The sequence below is a fragment of the Lepisosteus oculatus genome, chromosome 7 (genome assembly GCF_040954835.1).
Source record: "Lepisosteus oculatus isolate fLepOcu1 chromosome 7, fLepOcu1.hap2, whole genome shotgun sequence".
In the NCBI taxonomy this organism is placed as follows: Eukaryota; Metazoa; Chordata; class Actinopteri; order Semionotiformes; family Lepisosteidae; genus Lepisosteus; species Lepisosteus oculatus.
In genome coordinates this window covers 47,771,430-47,795,346 of record NC_090702.1, presented here as the reverse complement: position 1 = coordinate 47,795,346, position 23,917 = coordinate 47,771,430, and the positions used below count along the sequence as shown (strand labels likewise).

The 23,917-nt window shown below is 41.0% G+C and overlaps 1 protein-coding gene across 10 annotated transcripts in view; it reads left to right on the top strand.

Annotated features, from left to right (window-relative positions):
- Positions 1–6,034: 6,034 nt before the first annotated feature.
- Positions 6,035–23,917, top strand: part of pclob (piccolo presynaptic cytomatrix protein b) — a 136,478-nt gene continuing 118,595 nt past the window's right edge. For all 10 annotated transcript variants that reach the window (XM_069192593.1, XM_069192589.1, XM_069192586.1 and 7 more), the window contains exons 1-3: positions 6,035–6,489; positions 8,856–10,158; positions 12,707–14,068. In XM_069192593.1, the coding sequence (XP_069048694.1) occupies positions 6,272–6,489; positions 8,856–10,158; positions 12,707–14,068 (2,883 nt within the window). In that variant the 5' untranslated portion in view covers positions 6,035–6,271. The remainder of the gene's footprint in view (positions 6,490–8,855; positions 10,159–12,706; positions 14,069–23,917) is intronic.

Genomic DNA, 23,917 nt, shown 5'->3' with positions numbered 1-23,917 from the left:
GCCTTTGGCAGTCTGTGTATACCCTAATTGCATTCAAGAGAAAATGAATTAGTATGTGGACCTTTTAATTCACAAGGACGTTACTTTTCCAATGTATCAATCATCCTTAAGGTCTGTGTTTGCACAGCATTAGAACTTCTTTAGTGCCAGTCAGTTGCTATGTATCACATATCTATCAGGTGTGCATACTAATTACCTCACCTGAATTCTCTTTAGGGTTGCATGGAGGTTAGCGCTACAGTCTCAAAGCTGTGGGTCCCGGGTTCGATTTTGTTCTTCCTTCTGTGACATGTCCTTTCCGTCACCAAGATAAAGGGACTCCTGACAGGGGGAAGAAGGTTTATATCTATAATATATGCTTTCCCAGATCACCTTTTAATTCAGAAACATGATCAGGTAAAGATACCATATAACTGAGCCCATGTAGATAGACTCAGAAAAAGCAATACCGCAGTGGGGCCTAGCATTACTTTCTGTAAGATAGTGAAGTAAATAACCTCTGAAAGAGACAGAAAGCTCTGAGAAGTTTGGGGAACCCACTGGTAACCATTAAAATTAGTGTTTGCCAAAACCAAGATTCAAATGAACTTGAGCTGTTTATAAATAAGATACATTTGACAAACATGAACATTATAACTATTTCATAAACTTTATATGAAATGAATGTACTGTATTGTATAAACAATAAATATAAAAACAATATTTTTCTTTGTTCCATAAGAGTGACTCAATGGACATCTTTGGCATACAGAATCTGCTTAGTGTAGTAATTAGTGTTAATTTAAAATTACTCTGGTGAATTACGCTGTCAATCTTATTGATTTTCTGAGCAGATGCTGGCGACTCTACTACTCTCATCTGCCTGCTTTACTTGGTCATTGCCAGTTTACTATGAGATAATATCTAATATGATTTTATTGCCTAAAAATGTCCTTATGTTGAAAAGTTTTTGACAATTGTTTGGTGATTTTGTATCTCACTACTTGTTGGCCTGCTGCAGATGAATCTACAGAACTGCTTCTTAGGCATACTAAACAGGCTATTTGACCACACACTAATGTTTGGCCATGGAAGAGAAATGCATTATGTCACTTTTCAAACTGCTTTGAACCCTTAGATTTGTATGTTAGTCATAACATATGGTGATCAGCTTATTGGTATTGGTATTGGTATTGGTATTGGTATTGGTATTGGTAGCATGGGGGCATGATGCTATTGTCGGAGAACGTTTTCCCTGCTTCCCCTTAAAAGACAGTCAGGAGTCCGTCTCAGAAGTTAAAAGAAGTTTGCTTCTCCCATAGCTCCCCTATGGGAGCAAAACACACAGATTTGTTTTCCAAGTAATTAAACTAGAACAGTCTTTAAATATTTTATGTCATCTATCATGCTTCCCTGTGCTTGCAAGATTGGCAGTGTTCTAAAATCACGCACATCTACAGTACCTACCTCCCTATTTGCTAAAGATAACTTAATTTAATACAATTGGTTACTTAGGTTCGTAGCACGCATTCTTATATAACAGTACAGAATTACATAGTAGCCCTTGTGTCCAGCATTCTCCCAATCCAGTTCAGACGAGTTCTGAATGTCCACCTAAAACAATATTGTATTTTCTGCCGGAAAAGTGTGTACACAGTTCACAGAGACCCTCTCAACCATAGGTAGCACTGATACCTTACAGCTCCATGGTCTGACATTTGATTTTGGCCTCCGGCATCTCTCTTTGTAAAATTTGCAGATTCCCCCTATGGTCCCATGAATTTTAAGAGATTTTTACAGAGTGTAACAGGTTTTTCTCAGAGTGCATGTTGGATAGGTTTGATTGACCATACTAAAGGGTGTCTTTCTCTAGGGCCCTGAGATATAAGCAACTTCCTCAAAATGGAAAGAATAGATTATTAATTGTAACAGCAGTAGCATTTATTTTTAACACGGCAGTTACATGATTACTGAGATTTGTGACAAACTAATATACAGTATTATATGAATATATATTTTTAATATTAAAAGCAATTGCATACAGTGTGTACTGAACCCGACATAATTTAGTAAGCTCATATATTAGTCTATGAAAAAAATATGGGGGTCCACTATTATCACCACCTGTCAGAATTAAAAGGATTTTTTTCTAATTATAATTGTTTTCCTGTTAAATGTTTGGCTGACATACTGTAGGTACAGTAACATTTAAAAATGACCATGAAAATTAAATCACTCTTTCCATGACTTGAATGAAAGATTACTTTTTAGAACATTAGGCCCTCTGTGATTATCTTTGGAAAGATGGATGGAATATTTGGTGTAACACAACTCAGTGAAAATTCCCCTATTAAAGGTTAATATATTTTATAGCAATAATTGTATCTAGTGCATGTACAGCTATAATGTACTTTAATCTTGGTGAAATGTACACCGAAGTACAGTGTCGATACAGTGTACAGTGTCAATACAAATGAGTAGTAATGAAACAGCAAGATTAAACACAGATAGAACCCCAGCAAACCACAATTAGAAGAATATTATCCCTTCTTATTCAAGTCAGGCTTCAGGCTACAATCGTATGCTCCAGTTCAACGCACACCTCTTATTTTAACCAATCTGAACATGAACAACAATGCAAAAGAGGGGTTGCAGTTCCAGACTGGCAGTCCAAAACACTCAGGACCTGCACCGTTAGTCACGTCATGTCATTGGCCAAACCGCTTTATACCATACGGCGTTGCGGGAAGCTGGAGCCCACCTGGCGAGCAACGAGCCCAAGGCAGGGTACACCCTGGGTACGCCCGTCCATCGCAGGGCCAGTGCAAGCCAGTCCTACATGGGGACAATTTGGAGGCCACGGTAAAGGCCGAGGGGGAGATTTGGCCTGGACACCGGGATAACTCCCTACTCTTCTCGAGAAATGCCCGGGGACCTTTAATGACCCCTGAGAGTCAGTACCTCGGTGCAAAGTCTCATCCGAAAGACGGCACCCACTACAGTATAGTGTCCCCGCCACTACACTGGGGCATTAGGACCCACACAGACCACAGGGTGGACGCCCCCCGCTGGTCCCACTAACACCACTTCCAGCAGCAACCTTAGTTTTTTCCCAGGAGTCTCCCATCCAGGTACTGACCAGGCTCACACCTGCTGAGCTTCAGTGGATAGTCAATAGAGAGCTGCAGGGTGATACAGCTGCTGGCCTACACCATTAGTACTTACCGTTAATAAGGCCCTCTGTCTCCAATAAGATAACCTGTGTGTAGCAGACTTAGACTATTTAGAAGTTAAGTTGACCATTGCATCACCTGTCTGCAGTGAAACTGAAGTATTTCAATACAGTGATGAACTGAATCCAGTCTTCCATTTTCAAAGATAGTGATGTAGTGATTTTCAGTAGTGCACAGAAATCGGTCCTCTTTGGCTTGGGCACACAGCCAGTTTCATGCCACATTGGATACACTTAGGTGCAAACTGATTTCTTACCCAATGACAGTCATTCTTATGCAATCAACAGTGCCACGTGGCTTTGCTTTATAATGCAGTACAAAATAAGGGGCTAAAATGAATAAGAGCCCTATAAAAAGTCATTGTCCAATGACAGTGTCCAGTCTGATTTAGACCCAGGGCCCAGGCAGTAGTCCTACAGACCAGGTCTGGATTCATAATGTCTGTGTTATTCTAACTGCCACAACTCCTTCTCCTGTTCATAGTCTTGCACTAGGCTACAATATGTTTTCAGATACTACTCAAAAACTCTAAATGCATTATTTTAATGTAAGGGGACATTTTGCCTTCTTTAGCAGAAAGAGTGATTTTGGCTAGAGTCATGAGTTAGGAGGATGGAATTCGTCGTGCACTTATGGATGCCCATGCATTTTTTATACCTGTGTGGGAGTGATAAATTCCGTCAGCTCCGAATGTCTTCCTCTCATGAAGCCAAATGAATATTTCAGGATTGTCATACGATATGTGCCACTTAACCATGAGGACGTAATACGCACAATTCTGCATGTTATTCAAAAGTGGAAAAAATGACATCTAGGTCACAGAATGATTTTAAGATCTTATTTCTGTAACAAAATCACTCTATTCTTCAACGCTTTAGGGAAGGAAAAGCCTTTGAATGCCTGTTCACTGACCCAAATCAGCTTTCAGAAATCACTGCAACGTGGTTTTTCAATGTGCAAGGTGCAAGTCAGGTGATTCTACAGACTGCTGAGTTGGGCTGAAGTTACAGTCTCTACTTGTCATGGCATGAGGGTACGAGTGACACCTCTGGCCACTCAATGGAACTGTATAATAGGTACCTGCTCAAGGCTTTGCTTCAGGTGTTGCTGACACTGGGTGTTGGGAATATTGGTCAGGATGCCTTCAACCCCAGTGCTGGAGGCCCATGCGCCCGTTGAATTGTTTTTTTCCATTCAGGCTCCCTGTTACATAATTCAACCCTTAACGGTTAATAATTAGATTCAGCTCAAGCCTTACCTTAGTCTTCCAATGGAGTGGCATGGTGGTGTAGCAGTTAGCACTCCTGCCTCCCAGTGCTGGGGTCCTGAGTTCAATTATGGCCCTGTGTTTGTGTGGGTTTCCTCCAGTGTTCCCATTTCCTCCTACAGTGCAAAGACAGACTTGCATGTCAATAGTCTTCTGGGAAAAGTGGCCCTGGTGTGAGTTTGTGTGTCCACCCTGTGATGGACTGTTATCCTGCCTGGTGCCTGTTTCTTGCTGGTATAGACTCCAGCTCTCTCCTGAGCTTGGAGTGGACAGAATGGTTCGAAAATGAGTAGATGAATAATCTCTTTAATTGATTTTAGTTCATAAGCATGGCAGAGGTTAACTACTGCATAACTAAACATGCAGTATAAGATTTTTCTGCACTGATTTCTAGGGGGATGGATCATGGTGTGCCTTGTTTAAAAATGCACAGCACACTAGTAAGGATGTAATTCCCAGGGTAAAAGGGAAATCTTACTTTTAGAACTTAGGAATTTACAGTATGTTTCAAGAACACAAGACTACAAAAGGATCTGATGCAAGCATTAAAATTCTTCCTGAAAGGCACTGATGAAGTCAGCCCAGTGGTCGTCTTCAGAATAAACACTGAAACAAGAAACTGAAGAAACCTAATGGATGTTAAGGGGAGGGGTGTATTTAAAACAGAGAGCTGCAGGTACCCTGTACTCAAAGGGTGGTGGGAGAGTGGAACAAGCTGCCCAGCCATGTTGTTGCTACCCTGGCTTCTTTCAAGAAATGGCTGGAAGGTTGGATGAGATCGACAGCTCAACAGGTTGATTTAGCAACCAAACCAGCTAGATGGTTCTCATTCGTAACTATTGTAATGAATGCTCCTGATCTGGTGGCTCAGCCACCCACCGCCTGGCCCAGGCAGCGTCCTCAGATCGCGGACTGTCTTGCCACACTGTCCAGCTTTCCAATTGAAAACAACACCGCAGAAGTCCGAAGCAAACAATCTGTTACATCAGTTGAAAGTTAATGAAAGAGCTCGGCAGGAACAAAACCCAGCGGGGTATCAGGAACCCCTATTTTACGGCGTCGCGGGTCGTTGCACAACTCGGATATCAAGAGCCGCCTTCAGGCGGATTTCGTACTGGAGGTCTCTTTAAATCTCCAGCTTCTACAAGAACTGGGGAAGGCGGCAGCTTGTTCAAATGAGCAAATAATGAGCTCAATTGGGTGATTAAATGCTTGGGTGGAAAGAAACTCAGAAACCTCCTGGCCCTCCGGGTCGCCCCTGCCTACTGTGTGTTGCACGATTTTGCCCGACAGCTCCGTCTAGGTCTCACTACTGGGCATCGGAGTCGCCCGCTCCGTCCCTTACCTGATCTCAAAACACACAATCAAACACAATTTGACCGCTCGGGAAAGAAAGCCCACGGCTGGTTGTTTTGCACTCTTCATTGGGGTATGGGCATGCCTTGTGCCGCGCGGAGAAGACGCCTTGGCCCTTTAAAATTCAATTTCAGCGCAGTGATGTGTGCTGATCACCTGTCAGCGGCGGGGCATGCGCGGTAGAGGGAAAGGGGCGAGGAGGATTTGCATCCAGAGCTCGGTAACCTCCGTGCGAAGCAGAAAGGGATGTGAGAGATCAACGGAGACCAGCAGAGGAGGGATGATCAAAGATGGAGGAGTGAATTGAGAAATAAACAAGCCAGAGTAGGGGAATTAAGAGCGGGGCAGCCGAGATCGCGGTGGAGTGACATCTCTGGTCCAGAAAACAAAACAAAACAAAACAAACAACAACAAATCATAAAAGTGGCAGTCGATCATGGGGAACGAGGCTAGCCTCGAAGGTGGAGAAGGGGGACTCTCCGGATTGCAAGAAGGGGTTGCAGGGGACGGAAAGGGGGGTTTTATCCAGATCCCCGCAGGAATGGAGGCGGATCTGAGCCAGCTGAGCGAGGAAGAGAGGAAACAGATCGCGGCGGTAATGTCAAGAGCTCAAGGGCTGCCGCCTGGAAATACCAAGGAACATCCCCTACAAAGGCATGAAATTAATTATTTTGTGTGTGTGTGTGTGCGCGCAGACATTTCCTTTTTCGTTCCCCGGGTACTACACATAGTACTTCGGGGGTGCCTCGTGTTGAAGATCGCTGGTTGTATTGCGTTGCAGCTTGACATAATTAACACGATAGACCACGGAAAATTGGTTGACACCCATTCATGTTTAAGTGAGGTTTTACTCTTTTTATCACTAGGAATGAAACACTGCATGCATGATTCTGAATACGCATAAAACCACGGCTTTCTGATTATTATTATTATTATTATTATTATTATTATTATTATTATTATTATTATTATTATTAGTGATGGTGCTATATATAGTGTAAAAAAACGCCACCCATTTCTGTAATCGGTCTTCAGAATATAAATATAAGGTTGAATTGAATTACTATTCTTGTATTTTCGTGCATTCTGTTTCGGTCTTGCGAAATTATTAATTATTTTGTGTTTTATTGTTTTGTAATAACTGCCCGTTAAAGGACGACAGAAGCAAGCCATTTTTTTTCTGCCCTCAGTGTCAAATGTCTTTAAAAGCGCGATGTGTCCGGAGTCTAAGCATTTTCGACGTCTGCTCCAGCAAATCCAGAAGGATTGTGTTAATCGCTACATCCACAGGAAAACACTTATCCGCCCAGTTGCTAACTGCAGGAATTGTGGGGGTTTTAATGTGTTTGACAGTAGGTTGGTTGCGAAGTAGCCTGCAGTTACTTATTAATTTTTACTATTTGATGTTGGTGATTAGGCATGGCTTATTGGCGTTTTGGGTTCCAGGTACAGCCTCAACCTCAAGTGATTAAATGATGTAGAGCGACACTAGCAGTTTTTTTTTCCAGTACACGGAGAATATAAGACATCCGAGTTATTGAAATAATACTGTGTAGATGCTGTTCTTCGTACAGCCTTTAACACATCTTAACGAAGAATGTTTTTACTTGAAGACACAAAATGCAGCAGATAGCATTTCATGCCGCGGGAAGGCTAAAAATAATATACGGACTGCTATACGTTTTTGCTCTTCGCTTTATGGCAATAGGCAGACACTGAAAATGATAGTACATGTAATTCGTGCTGCTGTTTCTGAATGCGCACGGTGTGTTATTCTTAGCGGTGCAGACGCCGAGTGTCGTCTAGCTGAGGTAGGATATCGCGCAGATTTATAGCAGTTTATCTGAATGTAAGTCTCTGTCCGTGGTGCTGAAGCCAAAAACAGCACAGTGATATCTGAGAGAAAATGTTGGTTCTCTTCATAGCTGTCGTGTTTGTTCTTTTCATTCAGGCTTCTGTCTGTGCTCCGTTTGCACGGGGCATATTGTAGTTTAATGTGTGTTTTGAGCTGTAATTAATGGCTGGAATATCTCGAAAGAAAGTTTTAATTTCCATTGGTTGTATTATCACACTGATTTAGCAAAGGTAATAGGTATACACACATCTTATTCAGAGAGTTCAGGAATATTATAAAGGGTACTTTTAAAATAATTTTAAAGAGTGATGGTTCTGTCTATTTGAACACTAAGAAACAAATCTTCAGCACACGCCTTCATGTAATTTATCCATTATGGGACTTCATTACTACGTTCATTTCTCTGCTTTGAATAATATTCTCAAAATACTGTGCATCCATACAGTATACTTGTATAGCTTGAATACGTTTTCCTACTGGGTGTAGAATATATAAATCTAAAACAAAAGATGCATGGAAATATTTCACAACATTTTGTGGAAAGATATTTCCAGTATGAACATTCCCAGTGGATTGTTAGGCGTTTAACCATATTGCTCTGCTACTTGTGACAGCCACCACCAGCTGGCAGCATGTGCAGTTGTCAAGGATTTTAATGCACCTTGAATGGACCTTTTTCTATTACCTTAAACTGTTGATACTTATAGTGCTTTAAGTAAGCAATCAATAGTTAAATCACATACGTAACAGAAATACTGTAGATAAGATAAAGGCTTTCCATGTTATCAAAAATAAAAGAGTTCACGTTGTGATACAGACGTCAGGTTCTAATATTTTCCTTATAAAGCACACTTGAATGATGATGCATCTAGGTGATGCATGCTGCTAAAAGGTCACGTTTTCCAGAACCATGTCTTTTAACAGATTTATGATGGAAAACAAAAATAATTTCTGTGTCTCGAAGGCATGTTGAAAGCTTATTCTCCTGGACAGAAATCAAAATAAGACATCCTTCCTATTTTTCTGTAAAAATAAGTCCTAAGGCAGCAGAAGCTGAACGAGGGTACCGTGTTTCTGCTTGATGCCATACTTAAATGACAACGTTTTTTGGGGTCCATGTTTGTTCTTCCTGAACATGTCCAATAATGGTTTCATTTTCTTCCAGGAAAGCCGATGTAGATACATACCATCAGCCCAGACAGCCGGGAAAACCACCAACCCAGGGGCCGGCTGGGATCAGTAAGAGCCAGACAGTTGATGTGTTCAAAACGGAAAAGATCCCACCGGGGAGAAGTCCCTCTTCAATCAGTCTTTTAGAATCCCGATCGAAGCCGGAAGTCAAAGACGAGCAGAAAGCAGCCATGATGCCCAGTTTCCTTAGTGAGGGCAACCCCCTCAGCGCAATGTCTTCTGTTGTAAATAAATTCAGTCTTTTCGGGGATTCGGACGAGGATGAAGCTGCCAAAAAGCAAAAGAGTTCCCAGCAACCACCAGCAAAAACTCCTGGGCAACAACCTGGTAAAGCTTCCCAGCAAACAGGTCCCAGAGCGGCCCAGCAGCAACAGGGGTCCCCTAAGCCTGGAAGACAGCAGCAAGGCTCCCCAAGACCTGGAGCTCAGCCACAAGCTGGCGCCCCCTCTGGCCCTCCGCAACAAGGGCCAGGTAAGCCTCCGACTGCACAAAAGGGTCCCACCCCACCACCAGGATCTGGAAAGCCTACACCTGCAGGATCTGGGCCCCAACAGCCAGTGGCTTCGGCTGCAGTCCCTCCACAGCAAGGGCCGACTAAACCTAGTGCACAGCAGCAAGGGCCACCTAAGCCTAGTGCACAGCAGCAAGGGCCACCTAAGCCTACTGCACAGCAGCAAGGGCCACCTAAGCCTACTGCACAGCAGCAAGGGCCACCTAAGCCTACTGCACAGCAGCAAGGGCCACCTAAGCCTACTGCACAGCAGCAAGGGCCAACTAAGCCTACTGCACAGCAGCAAGGGCCACCTAAGCCTACTGCACAGCAGCAAGGGCCACCTAAGGCCGGAGCTCAGTCTACTGTGTTGGGGCCTCAGCAGCAAGCGCCTCCTACTTCGGGGCCTGAGCAGCGGGGCCCGGCCAAGCCAGGACTTCGACAGCAAGGCCCGCCTGCCTCAGCAGCCCAGCACCGTGGACCACAGCAGCAGGGATCTCCCCAGTCAGGGCCTGGACAGGCTACTCAGATGCCAGGGCCTGCCAAACCTCCTTCAGAACAGCCAGGCTCTGGAAGGGTTCAGTCTCAGCAAGGAAGCCTTTCCGGTTCGTCAGAGGGTACAGCTCCCGGCGCTGAACCCGCTGAGAAGAAATCTCTTTGTCCTCTTTGCAAAACCACCGAGCTGCTGCTTCACGCCCCAGACAAGGCTAATTATAACACCTGCACTCAGTGCCAGACCGTGGTGTGTAGCCTTTGTGGATTCAACCCCAATCCTCATATAACAGAGGTGAGCAGAAACTATTATAAATATTTATTTTTTTAAATTCTGTACACAAGTCTTAAATGATTATTAACATCTGCTTCCAAATGTTTTGGACACGTGTTAGATAGGGACAAGTGGGGATCTTAAATTCTTCCATGATAATTTGCTTTAGGATTGACTTAAAAACATAGTTCTGGATTTTTAACATGCACTATTTTTTATGGTTAGTTTAGCTAAAGAAGCTTTGCACAAACTAGATATATTTTTTTATTTTTCAAGGGGTTGCACAAGTTTCCTTGTTTTTACACTGCCTCAGTAGAAAGTGCCTGTTGATAATTTATACTTCTCCAGATAAAATCTTGATAACCCTGTCCTACAGTACATGCCATGAGGTAATGGATTTTTATACTTTTGGCATACTGTATCTTTTCAAACATCACATACAAAATGGATCTAGGAAAGAATAACTTTTATTATTATTATTATTATTATTATTATTATTATTTTTAGCGTTATTATACCTTTGAACTTTGAACAGTGAAAACAATCATCTCTAAATTAAATGTGCAGGATAGGTTGCATGGTCTTCTTTCATGTGTAGGCACACTTATACTCTTAAAAACAGTCATGTTTTTCTTTAATTCAGACCTTAGTTGAGAACCCAGTTGTTTGATGAGCCTGGATATAAGCCTTACAATCTTCACATGATGGCCTCATGGGATAAAATCCAATATAACACACAGTTATTACATAGCAGTATGCTGTTGATGCTGTGTGTGTTATGTGGGTCACATTTTTTCCACTGCGCCCACACGGAATTTGAAGGCGTTGCATAAAAACTTAACTCGTTAAGGCAAACTGTTTGGAAAGACTGCCCCATTCAGTCATTTTGCTTCGGGTTCTCTGATGCTGAAAAGATCCAATCCCGTTGGCCATTTTTCTATCTAGAGTCTTGTAATGATGCGTTATAGCTCTTGTTTCTGCTCAGACCCATTTTTTTCCTTTTTCTGCAGATACTGCTCCTGTTTTGTAAGCACACATCTTCTCAAGCATCTGTTGCATGTCTAGAGCTTCTTTATCACTTTTTGCAGACAAAAAGTGAAGCAGTGGTCCAGTGGTCCAGTTTCTATGTACATATGGGCAGAACACAGTGATAAAAGACCTTCCTTCCACTGTCAAATCATATTTCACCTCCCAGAAGCATTCCCAACTTATTTTTGTGCTGAATGTTTTGTTTTAATTTATCCAAATATACACCATTCAGCATGTTCTAGCTTAATGTTATTACTTTGCCATAGGTACATTTGTAGGCTTGGTTCACTGCTGTAGTTTATGAACCATAGTTCTGGGTATGGTGCATGTGTATTCAAGTAGGTTTCATCTATATTCACTACTTTTCCCTCAATCCAGATTCAAAATATCCTATAAAAGAAATATATATATATATTTAAATTATCCTTAATTTTTTTTCTTTTAAGCAGCATTATTTTGTTGTATTCCCCTGACAGAATGCTCTCTTAGTTCTGATTTTATCATTGTTCTTGTGTAGCCTTATTGACGTACGGTATGTGCTGTTGTTGTATTATACTTAGAGGCAATTAAAATGCAATAAATACTTTTGGCTACAATATTCATTATTTGTTACATTTTTAATGCCCATCAGAGAAAATATGGTACAGTGCCAAATGGTCTTTATCAGTATTTAATATAAGCATGGTGAAAAATGCATTCTTTGTAAATTTTTTGAATTTGGATATGTGGAGTTACTGTATGTTATACTTGATGTTACAAATGAATTTGTAATGTTAATTGCTTTTCATGGGGTTAATGTGATGACTAAGTGTGTCAATGACAGTAGTATGACTGCTCTAATAATGGTAAAGACTTTAAGTGTGTTATGGTGAAACATACTGTAATATGTAGCTGTCCAGTGTAATACACAGAATTGAAATATCAAGTAGTTAAAATAAAATACAGTATTAAAAAGTGAGAGTAGAAGTATATGTCCATTTTAAGCAGTTGTTTCCTTCCAAGTGCTGCGTAGCCTTGGAAACCACAGTCATCAGTATATCAATAATGTCTTGGTGGCAGTTAAGCATGAAATGCGACTGATCATTCAGTGAGAGCTTTTAAATCAAGATGCAAACAAATCAGTACCCTTCAAGCGTAACCTTCCACTGATCAGAAATAAACATTTGTATCCCTGTACATCCACAGAGGACTTTAAGTTTCAGGTAAATGTCAGAACAGTGCAAAACACCGTTTATTGCTTTGAGTTTGTTTTTCCAGCATCTTTAAAACCCCGCTTGCTTTCAGCCTGTTTTCCAGGCTGGGCTCCAGGAAATCCATGCTGTTAAACCTTTCACAGAAAAACAAGTCATTTTCAGGGGCTCGGAATAAAGAACCCATTCTGATACGTGCCTATTTATGCATAAAAGAAGAACACATTTTGTCATTATCCTGGTTTGGTCTGAGTCAAATATGAACAGAGAAAGGGTTTGAGGGGACATTTCAGTCACTGAGCATTTTAGTTTTGTCATCAGCTTTTAACACTCTGGGAATTTTGTTTCAGGTCAAAGAGTGGCTGTGTCTAACTTGCCAGATGCAAAGAGCACTGGGAATGGACGAGTCTGCTCCTCCGGTGGCCAAGCCTCAACCTCAGCCGCCTAAACAGCCGTCCGCCCCAGGATCTCCGCAGAGAGGCAAACAGCCTGAGCCGAGTAAAACTCCGGAGGCTCCGACCCCCTCTGCCCCTGTCAAGCAGCAGCCCACCCCAGACACCCACCAGGTGAAGCCCACAGGAGTTTCTGTGGCCCTACAGCCCCAGCCACAGAAACCGCCTGCCCAGGGGTCAGAACAGCCCCAGCCGTCACAGCAGGAGAATCTGCAGAAACAGCCGGGGGTACAGAAAGCAACAGATCAAGCCCTGCCTTCCGCCATCGCACCTGGGGCGAAGCAGCCCTTGCAGGGTCCCCACACCACTCCCGTGCCTCCGAAAGCCCTTGCTCAGGCTCAAGATCTCCCACAGCCCACTAGGCAGCCTCCTGTGCAGGACAAGAAACCCGCGCACCCCGATCCAAAAGTGCAGCCTCAGCAGAAACCCGTGGGTGCAAAACCCACACACCCAGCAGGGGAAGCGACAGGTCGGAAGCCGAGTGACCCCGCGAAGCAGCCCCCGACACAGCCCCAAGAGCAGGCCAAAAGCGGACAGCCGAAAACGGATCCGTCCAAAGCCGGCCGTCCGCCACAGGACCCGGGAAAATCAGAACCCCAGATGCCAAAAGGATCCCCCGGACAACCACCTGCCAAAACATCACAGCCTGCTCCGGCTCCCCCAGTTCAGCAACCTCCCAAACCTCAAGAGCAAGCCAGGCGCTTCAGCTTAAACATCGGGAGTACAACCGAGACCCCCAAGCACCAGCCCACGACTCCTCAAGAAACGGTCACCGGGAAGTTGTTTGGCTTCGGGTCGTCGTTCTTTAGTCAAGCGTCTAGTTTGATCAGCACTGCCGTGCAGCCAGCAGACCAGGCCACTCCTGCGCAGCCTGCTGCTGCTCAGACAGCCCCCAGAGAAACCGCCTCCGCTCAGGCTTCCCCGAAACTCGGCCCTGCAAAGAAAGACACCAAGCCCCTGGTGGCGCAGAAACCAGAGCAACTGCTTCCAGGGAAAGGCCCTGCTCCTGGCCAAGAGAAAAAACCCGCCGCCGTCAAAGAGGACAAGCCCCGCGTGGAGACACCCAAGGCAGCAGCTGGGCACACTGACCCAGCGCAGGCTCCTCCTCTGCCTCCGAAATCCACACAGCCAAGCTGCCCGCTCTGCAAAGTGGAGCTGAACGTCGGTTCTAAGGATCCACCCAACTATAACACCTGCACGGAGTGTAAGAATACCGTGTGCAATCTCTGTGGATTTAATCCCATGCCTCATCTCACTGAGGTAAGATAAATTAAAAAATACTTATGCACGCGCTGATCTATTTTCAGCAGCCTAGGCAGAGTTTTAAATGAGTCTCTTTAAAACTGAAGAATTTTAATTAACACCTACTGTACGTTAATACAGTTCAACTCCTAAGAAAATGATTAAAGGGGGTGTTATGATACAGCACAGTTTAGATTGTTTCAAAAAGACTAAAGGTGAATTGCCCTCTTAACATGACAAAACTTACATTCACGTTTTTTCAAAAAAGAGGCACAGTACAGTATATTTACAAGTACAGTATGTGCACCTTTGTAGTTTCCACTACCTCTTAGGAGAAGTGCTTTAGACCAGCAGTGGCCACTTACAGTATGTTGTTGCTGAGTGACTGTCTGTCACAGTGCTCCGCTCAGCTGAAAAAAAAAAAATCTTCATGATAAGAGATAACACAAGCTTTTAACTTTGTATAAGGACCGTATGCTCAAAATGTAACATTAGGATTGTATTTACTTTGAAAAGAACTTTACAGGTAATTTAGTGCCCACACTAGACCTAACAGTGACGGATAAAAAGTTATCAGGAGTTTGCACCACAGAACTTCAGACTCATCTAATGGCCAAAGCTGAAGTACAGTAGTGGCAGTCTTGCCTTTTGATTCTGTGGTTAGATGAAGTAATTCAATCTAGCATTATAAGCCATCACAGCATCTCAGATTTAACCATTTAAACCTGGAAGCCTGCCTACAGTAATTATGTAAGGCTTGCCACGTTCTGCAAAACTGTGACATGTTTTAAGAAATCCCACAACATAATATACAATCTCTCATGACCATTCTGTGTATTGTGAGAGATTCTGGAGGAGCCTGAGAGAGTCTGCAAAATTACTTAAATTTCTGCTGCCTAATCCCACAGAGCTGGCCCCAGAATAAATGACAAATAACACAGAGACCGACAGCAATAGAAGTAATGTGTCAGTCTATGTCAGCATTTGTGCTATGTTGAACAGGGTAAAGAAGCAACACATTTGACTCCTGGCCTCTAAAATCTGCACAAATGTTACACTTAGTTTATAATCCAGAATGCCACTTGCTGGAACAAAATTACTTGTGCCGAAGTAAATCTGCTGCAATTTCAGTGCTGTGGTGCAATTCTTTCAAATTTAAGACCCACAGACACACAAGCATATGAAAGCTGTGGTGTTAAGTTTTCATGTTATTCTATAGAAGGTCTAACTCACTATATGTACAGAAGCTTTCACTGGAATTTCTGAAATTCTAAATGTTGTTACATTCAGAAAATCAATCCAAAGTGAGACACATTTCAAGTATGTCAATATACAGTATGCAGTACTAAATACTATATATACTGGAAATGACCACATACTGTACTAAATACTATATCCTTAATACTACACATACTATAATTTCTAGTAGAAACTACACTGTGTCAGCTCATCCAGAGCTTTGCAACTGTAGATGTTGATTTTGCTTATGTTTTGCTTGGTGGATGGCAGACCTCACACAGCGTAATGCAAGTCTTAATATTTCAGCTCAATACATACTCCTCCTTGTGTGTGTACAGTACATTAATTGGAGAGAACAGGGCTGTTATACTTGAAAGTATATTGTTGCCTGAAACCTTATGAGTGTGTGCACATGTCACATGAAAACATTATTTTAAATTTGTTGTTGCAAAACCACAGTGTTTAGTATAGCTGCACTATAGTTTATATGGTGCGATAAGCTCTGTGATAAGCAGTCTTAGTAAAACTTTACAGCTTTCAGGAAAATGAAAAGAAGGGGTGCCATTATAATGTGTTTGATAATGTATTTTTTGCATATTTGGTTCCATTTTTGGTCATTGCATACCTGCATGTGGAGCAACTAGGAGTTACAGGAGATGGATTTTATTTGACATATGAACGCATGCACACGGATTTTCACTTTCTTTGACTTGCTTTCTAGGGAGGCATTGAGCTGAGATGCATGCAGTTTTGAAGTGAAGTTGAGCAGATTGCTTGCTATTCAGCTGACAGACTGCCAGTCCACTTAGTGGTGATAGGAAATGGGATCAGGGACGGGGAATTGACAAATGATAGATTCTTTCAATATTGCTGCAGTGGATTTTCTGTGAAGCGATGGTGTTTGTGTAATTCAGTAATAATAAAAAACGTAATATGAGGTAGAATTGTCTTTAGGAGAGAAAGCAACTTCTCAGAATCAGAGTCACTCTACCTGTCTATATGGATACTGCAAGTCTGAGCAAATCAATAAAATTGAAGTATGTCTGGCGTTATTGTTGGCCTCAGTCACAATGATGTCTGTTAACAAACCTATATGCTTTTACATATTACTGCATTACTATCAATAATTCCCTTTGGTATCAAAGCAATGTCAGGATGTGCAGGCACTACTTTCCAATACAAAGTACAATGCTGAAACTATGGAGAAAATCTGTCACTTGTGTATTTACAGTACATAAAACTGTTTATCTCTCTCCTTTATAGTTTTTTAAAATTGAATGCAATGTTGTGTAGCTGCAAGAATGCCTTGTGACTACAATTTTGAGGAATATTATACTTGCCTTATTGGTCCTAAAACATTACAGAGTACAACACAACTCTAATAATGTAAAATAATGTAAAAATAAATTGTTTCATATATAAAATTAAATATTTGCCTTAACTATAGTTTGGGTGTTATTGCAGATCAGACTTAAAACACGATAGAGCTAACAATTAAGTTTGAAAGAACTTATTTAAATAATTTGCTGCTACAGAAGTTGTTTTTTCTGATTAATGGAACACGTAGTTTTCATCAAGATGGTTGTTATATTAAAGATAGAATTTATTTTTAAAGATAGACCATTATTGTATTTGATATAAGATTTTATAGACCTCTTCTAATCCTTAATTTGTTTTGTACTATACTCAAGATGTCCTGATATGCCTATTTACTGTACATATACTGTATCACTAATGCTGTATTGTGTGTTTCCAAGCTAATTGGGAACCATATCCCACATTGTTTTTAGATGATGCTGTTACTTTTGGTAGACTTTGGTAGCCCCCCACTTTTTGGAGGGGCATAGTTTAAATTAACAGTGATTTCTATTATCTTACTTTACCTTGCATAGGATCCATTTCTAATAATTAGCTTACCTGTTACTGAATGTAGGCCTCTGTATTTAAAAAATGCATTTTCTTCATTAATCCCTTTATCAAACTAAATAATTTAAAAATGACTGATGAAGTCCATGATATATGAACTGATAAGTGTTAAAGCACTGGCTTTCTCTGAATAATTTTGGTTGACATTTGACATTTGTTAGAAGAGCATAACCACCATATTAAGTTTACCATGTTTTTATGCGTGTATCGTTCTATATACTGTATTGTTTTTGCTGATGTCTATTTTCTGTACCTGTTATCCACAAAGCTATGTAAGGTGCAAACACCATGCTTACAGAATTAAATACCAGCCTCTCGCCACAAAGTAGGCAAATTTTTAATGACCTTGACCTTTGACATAAAATGGCTGCCATGTTGATATCCTGAGACTATTGATTTTCCTCTGGGCATCTCCTATCCTTAGAAATCAATATTTAAGGATGGTTGGGAGCATGAAGACTGAAAATATAAACCCTTTACCTCTATTTGTTTGCTAAAAGTCCCACCCAGCAATATATTTAGTGATATGTAGACTTTTGACTGCCTGATTTTTATTTTCTGCATTGTGACCAGACTACCAGTCAAAAACCAATTCCAGCCTGGGACTGAAAGTGCTAAATTTACATTTGTTTTATAGTAAGGTAAAGTTTTGCTGTTGCAGCCATCACAAAGGTGTTATGAACTGCATCTTTATAACACTGTCTGTTCCACTCCGCCTGATTCTTATTAAATGCACCCTTTTATCTAAAAATGATTTATGTTGGGGTTATGTACAAATTACTAACATTTAATGCAATGTGCATTAATGACTGTCAATTTTTAAATAATCTGATTTATATACTGTATATTATATTCTGCTTTCAGAATAATACTATACAGTATAGTGTCAACCTAGTTCAATAAAAATAATAAGGGTGAGCTCTGTTTTTTTTAGTTATACCACAGGAAAACCAGAGTTCCCCTTGTTGGTCTACAGTGTAAAAAATATCCTATTTTATTTTAACTAGAATGGATTAAAGTAGTCATAGTAGCAGCTTTTTGACATTTCATTAATGCAATTATTTGCAGCTCAGCTTGGCTTAAAGATTTAGATTTTTTTTCACAGTTCCTTTTGGTACATATTTCCAGGTAATAAAACCAAATGAAGTGCCTAAGATCCTTTTTTGCTTGCTACATTTTCAGGTTAAAATGCACATCTGAATTTGTTTGGTAATGGATAGCTTCTGAAAGAGAAGATCTCTTGAGAAAAGAAACAAAATAATTTACAAACACCTGGGTGTGTTTGTGCCATTATTTACATTGCCATCGTTGGCTGCCTAGTAATAATTGCTATTCCTTTTGATTAGCCAATACATTTGTGAGTCCTTGCCGAAGAGAAACAATATACAGTACATGTTCTTATTAATGTATTAAACAGCAAATCTTTTGCTTCTCAATCATGTGCTAAAAGCTGCATCTTATTAAACTTGCCAGTAGTGAATTAACTTTAAAACCTTGTTTATCATTATAATTTCTCACAATTCTATAGCATTGTTCATCCCAGAGGATTCTAAAGCACTCCTCTACAGAGAAGGGGGGGTATTTCTTTCACCTCTAACTGGGGCTCAGTGCCCACATGGGTGACACACAGCAGTTGTTATTCCGTATTTCAACAGCCTCACTGCACAACAGATCAGGAAGGGAAGGGACAAATTGCTTTGCCAGTTGAATTATGGGGGAGGTTTAGGACAGCCAGGCTGTTTAAGGCAGAGTGAAATTCAGCAGGGCTTTTCTAAAAGAGCCATGGGATCTTAAATTCCCTAGTGGTAAGGACCTTTGCGTAACATTTCGTTTGAAGGACAGCACCTCCTATAGCAAACTGCCCCTTAGTTAAGATTCTGTGGCATTGGTTTGGAAATGATGGTGCAGTGGGAAGAGCACACCCTACTGGTCCACCAAGACCTCTACAGCTGGAACCAGCTGGAATTTCTTTGGAGGTCTCCCTTCTTAGTACTGACCCGTCTTGCTTTGCTGCTCTGTTCTCATAAGATCAGGCTCAAATGTGACTACTCTCCTGAATCACATACTGTACTGTACTGTTATATATTATTTGCAAAGTCCTTGAGGTGCTCCCTGACACCGTATTTGTCTATTGAAATGTTTATTTTTTAGTGCCATCCTTGTCTATTTTGACAAATCAAGTTGAATTTGAGACGAGACACATGCCTTCTGTAAAGAAATCACTTGGAAGTCTTGATAATAATACTTTGCAAGCTGGCTGAGCATGTTCTGAAATGAGGTACCAGGCAAACAAAATGAGATTCAGAACATTCACTGTTGTTATTTATTGCTGATGATTTCTTGGTATCAGTGATTCACTTTATCATAGATTTGGGAAAAAAAGACTATTTCAAACAGGGAGATCCAGAATTCATACACAGCCAAGTGCCTTATTTGCATATGTAGAGGGAGCCTTGATCATGCTGATTGTAAGTTTCTAACCTGTACTGCACAGTTTATATCTTTATTGTTTGGGATTATGTTTAATTTCTGCACCTACTTGCAGTTCATGGAAATTTAACCTGGTAACAACCTTTCTTAGAGTAGTTAATTAATCGATGAGCCTTAATAGGATTTAGCTGAGTTCGTTAAAAGGTTTCTTTGTGAACCTTGTGTTAATCAGCCAAGTATTCTAACCTGTGTTATTTGAAAATGCTTGTGAAAATAATGAAAAACATGGTGAGAATAACGTCCCTTTATAACTATTTCATCATCATTTTGTAGATTCTAACTACTTTTGCAGCTAAATTACATTACCTTACATGTTTTCTGGGTTCACACTTACATTGTCTTTCAAGTACTGTACATCAGAAAATACCATTAACATTATGTAAGGCAATATACCAGTGACACACTACTGTGCTATTCACTGTATCTACAAATACAAGAGATACATTACTGAACCATCTACTGTGACTATACAGACCAGTGACCCATCGCTGCACCTTTCACTCTGAGCAGATGTGTAGGAATATCAGTAATATTTATTCACATAACGTACAGTAAACGATGGTGTAGGGATGTGTCACTGGCACATTATCATAGAGAAACCACAATAAAGTATAGTACATTGCAATGAAATTGTAGTAGCATCCTAGTTTGAGATATACATTCTGAGGAACTGTTCTGAAAAGGTAGAAAAATTGGTAAACTTAGTATCGTGTTCGAGCGGAGTCATGGTTAGAATTTGGACCCGAAAAGATGTGGGTACACATCTAAGGTAGGACACTGCTGTCGTAGTCTTCAGCAAGGTATTCTACGGAAATTGCTCTAGTGAAATACCCAGCTCTGTACATGGGTATAAATGTATGTTGCTATAGATAAACGCATCAGCAAAGTAAATTAATAATAATGTGTAATCTGTGTAATGCAGAGAAGAGTTTACAGTGAGCTGCACATTTTACCCACAACTGACTGTGATCAGACAGGATAGACTGGAGTGTTACATCACTCACTGCTAAACATTTTTCCATATTGTCTTCTCTATGATAATCAAACAATAGCTAATCATAGCCAATATATTACATAGTTATATATTATATTATCTATCACTGTACCATGCATTTTCTTTTCTGTGGAAAAGAATCCAAACCCCAAAGAAGAAACACTTTTATTTCTACCTGACACACTGGGAAGTATGAAATCATGCAGCTCGAAATAGGAGCCAAGAACAGCCTTGCTTCATCTGAGTTTTAATAGTAAGTGGCTCGATGCCGTTTGCAAACAGAAACCACGATTTTCAGCGAACTGTTTCTAATAAGCCGGCAGCCATATCACCCTGCAACTCACACCTGGCAGCCCCCTGAAGCTCAGCAGGTGTGAGCCTGGTCTGCACCTGGAGGAGAGACTCCTGGGAAAAGCTAAGGTTGCTGCTGGAAGAGGTGTTAGTGGGGCCAGCAGGGGGCGCTCACCCTGCGGTCTGTGTGGATCCTAATGCCCCAGTATACTGACAGGGACACTATACTGTAAACAGGCGCTGTCCTTCGGATGAGGTGTAAAACCGAGGTCCTGACTCTCTGTGGTCATTAAAAATCCCAGGGTGTTTCTTGAAAAGAGTAGGGGTGTAACCCCGGCGTCCTGGCCAAATTTCCCACTGGCCCTTATCAATCATGGCCTCCTAATAATCCCCATCTGTGAACTGGCTTCATTATTCTGCTCTCCTCCTCACTAATAGCTGGTGTGTGGTGAGCTTTCTGGCGCACTATGGCTGCCGTCGCATCATCCAGGTGGGGCTGAACTTTGGTGGTGGTGGAGGGGAGTCCCCATTACCTGTAAAGCACTTTGAGTGGAGTGTCCAGAAAAGTACTATATAAGTGTAAGCAATTATTAATTATTATTATTATTATTATTATTATTATTAATTATACAGTCGTGATATTGCTGTATATCAGAAAATGTTTAGTTACATCTAAGTAGAGAATAAGGCATTACACTCTATGTGTGATTTAGAAGTGAATGATAAGCTACAGTATACAGTGTAGTTTTATATTTTTTTACTTATTCATTTAGATAGGTGTGAGATGCAGAGGGGACAAATGTAAGTGTTTTTCTTAGCTTTTGTTTGCAGTATATCTCAAAATATTCAAAGAGAAATGTGGATTAATATGACATAAAAAGCTTCAGGTCTCTTTAATTATTAATCCAAATCTGAGACAGGCATTAACGTGGGCAGAAAGCTGAGGTTTGATATAAAGATTCAGACAGAATTCAGAAGGGAAGTTTAACATTGGAACAAGGCTATTTAAAAAATGTGACTGGCAGTACTGTATGTGAAAGACAGCAATATTAAATGTAGGGAATTTATTTGCTTGTATTTATTTTAGCTTTCTTGCTGCTGTTTGTGAATTTTATTTTATAAAGGCAGTCCTCATGGTTTTACATAGTGTATGATATATAAAGCAGGCGGTAATTATTAATAAATCTAATCATTTTTGTGAGGCAGCATACTGCTGACACAATACAATTCAAAGCAAAGTGTTTTAAACGCAGAACACTGCAAGAAAATTTCTTAGGCCTTGACACAAGCTGTTTAACACCCAAAGTCAAGGAATCTCTGTAGTAATCCATGACAGATCTAACAATATGCAGTATACTGTACATTATTATGATGTTACTTTTTACATAATATTAATATGGTCATGTTAAGTAATACCACATATTATCACTTGATATATGGCGGTGCTGTGGCTCTGTGGCTGGAAGGTTGACGGTTCTAATCCCGAGTCCATTAGAGGAATCCTACTCTGTCGGGCCCCTGAGCAAGGCCCTTAACCCCAGCTGTGCCAGGGGTGCTGTATAAATGGCTGACCCTGCGCTCTGACCCCAAGCTTCTCTCCCTGTCTGTGTGTCTCATGGAGACCACATTGGGGTATGTGAAAAGACAAATGCCTAATACAAGAAATCGTATATGGCCAATAAAGTGATCTTATCTAACCCCAGTGTGCTTTTATTAGCGTTGAATAAGAAAGAATTTTGGTGAAAACTTTGATGGTAATTCATTTGGATATTATTGCATGGCTTCTATCAGCCCACGATAATCTTTTTTCTGCCTTCTGACTGGCTGCTTCAGAATTATGTTGCATAATGGAGAAGGTGGCCTCATGTTACTGAGCATGGAAAATTAAATTATGTCCTAACAAGCTGGCTCCCAAGATTTTTAGACAAAATACAGTACTTCCAAGATGTATTCCTGCCCTCCACTGAAATATAAACAAAACACAACACAGAGCAAAAAAGATTTATGGATTGGATAATGTGCATTGCTTTTGCGAAGTCTACAAATATTATACTGTATTGTAACTGTAATAGCATTGCACTAAGCAAGGTCGTATTGGTCATAAATAATTAATTTAAGTCATAAAGAATTTTTAAAAATTAAAGACACATTATCCAATCCATAACTCATTCTGGTAAATGCTGTTTTTTGTTCCTTTTTCACCAGGGACTTGAATAAATCTGGAGGACGCTGAATTCCGAACTGTCCGATATTTATTCAGTCCCACTGCTTGTTTAGTGACATGAGATCTGGCTCAAAGGCCTCAGTATGGAGGCACTGTTTACAGTTGCAGGGGATCCAGGAGTCACAGAGCAGTGGAGTGAAGGTCTGAGATTAGTTTAATTTGTGATAAAAATGTCAATTTCTGGAGAACACTGGGAGAAGACAAGGTGTACCCTAAAATGTCAATTTCTGGAGAACACTGGGAGAAGACAAGGTGTACCCTGGCAGCGTCCTGAAATACAGCAGTGCCACAGTTGTGTTTTATAGTCAGTGTGCAGTCTTGGTCACCCTATGTCATTACCATTAATGGAGATTTATACAGTATGTGACCATCAGCAATATTATTGGAATCATAGAATATATTTCCCCTTATGGCACCTGATAATGTTTTCCCCGCCTTTCAGCTTTCCCTGAGATGTCACGTATGTCCAACAGCAGGTGGCTGATTTTAAAATGCCCTCAAGCCAGGCCAGGGGTAATGACCCCAAGCCAGAGTCAGGTTCCTACAGCGTGGAAGACTTCCCGCAGCTTATCGCCATTGCTGTCTGCAAATACGAGTCAATAAGTCAAGAGCATTTGCGAATTATCCAACAAATACACTTCAAAGGTGGGGGAAGTCTTTTATGGATAACGACAGACGAGTGCCACCAAATCACAAGTAATCA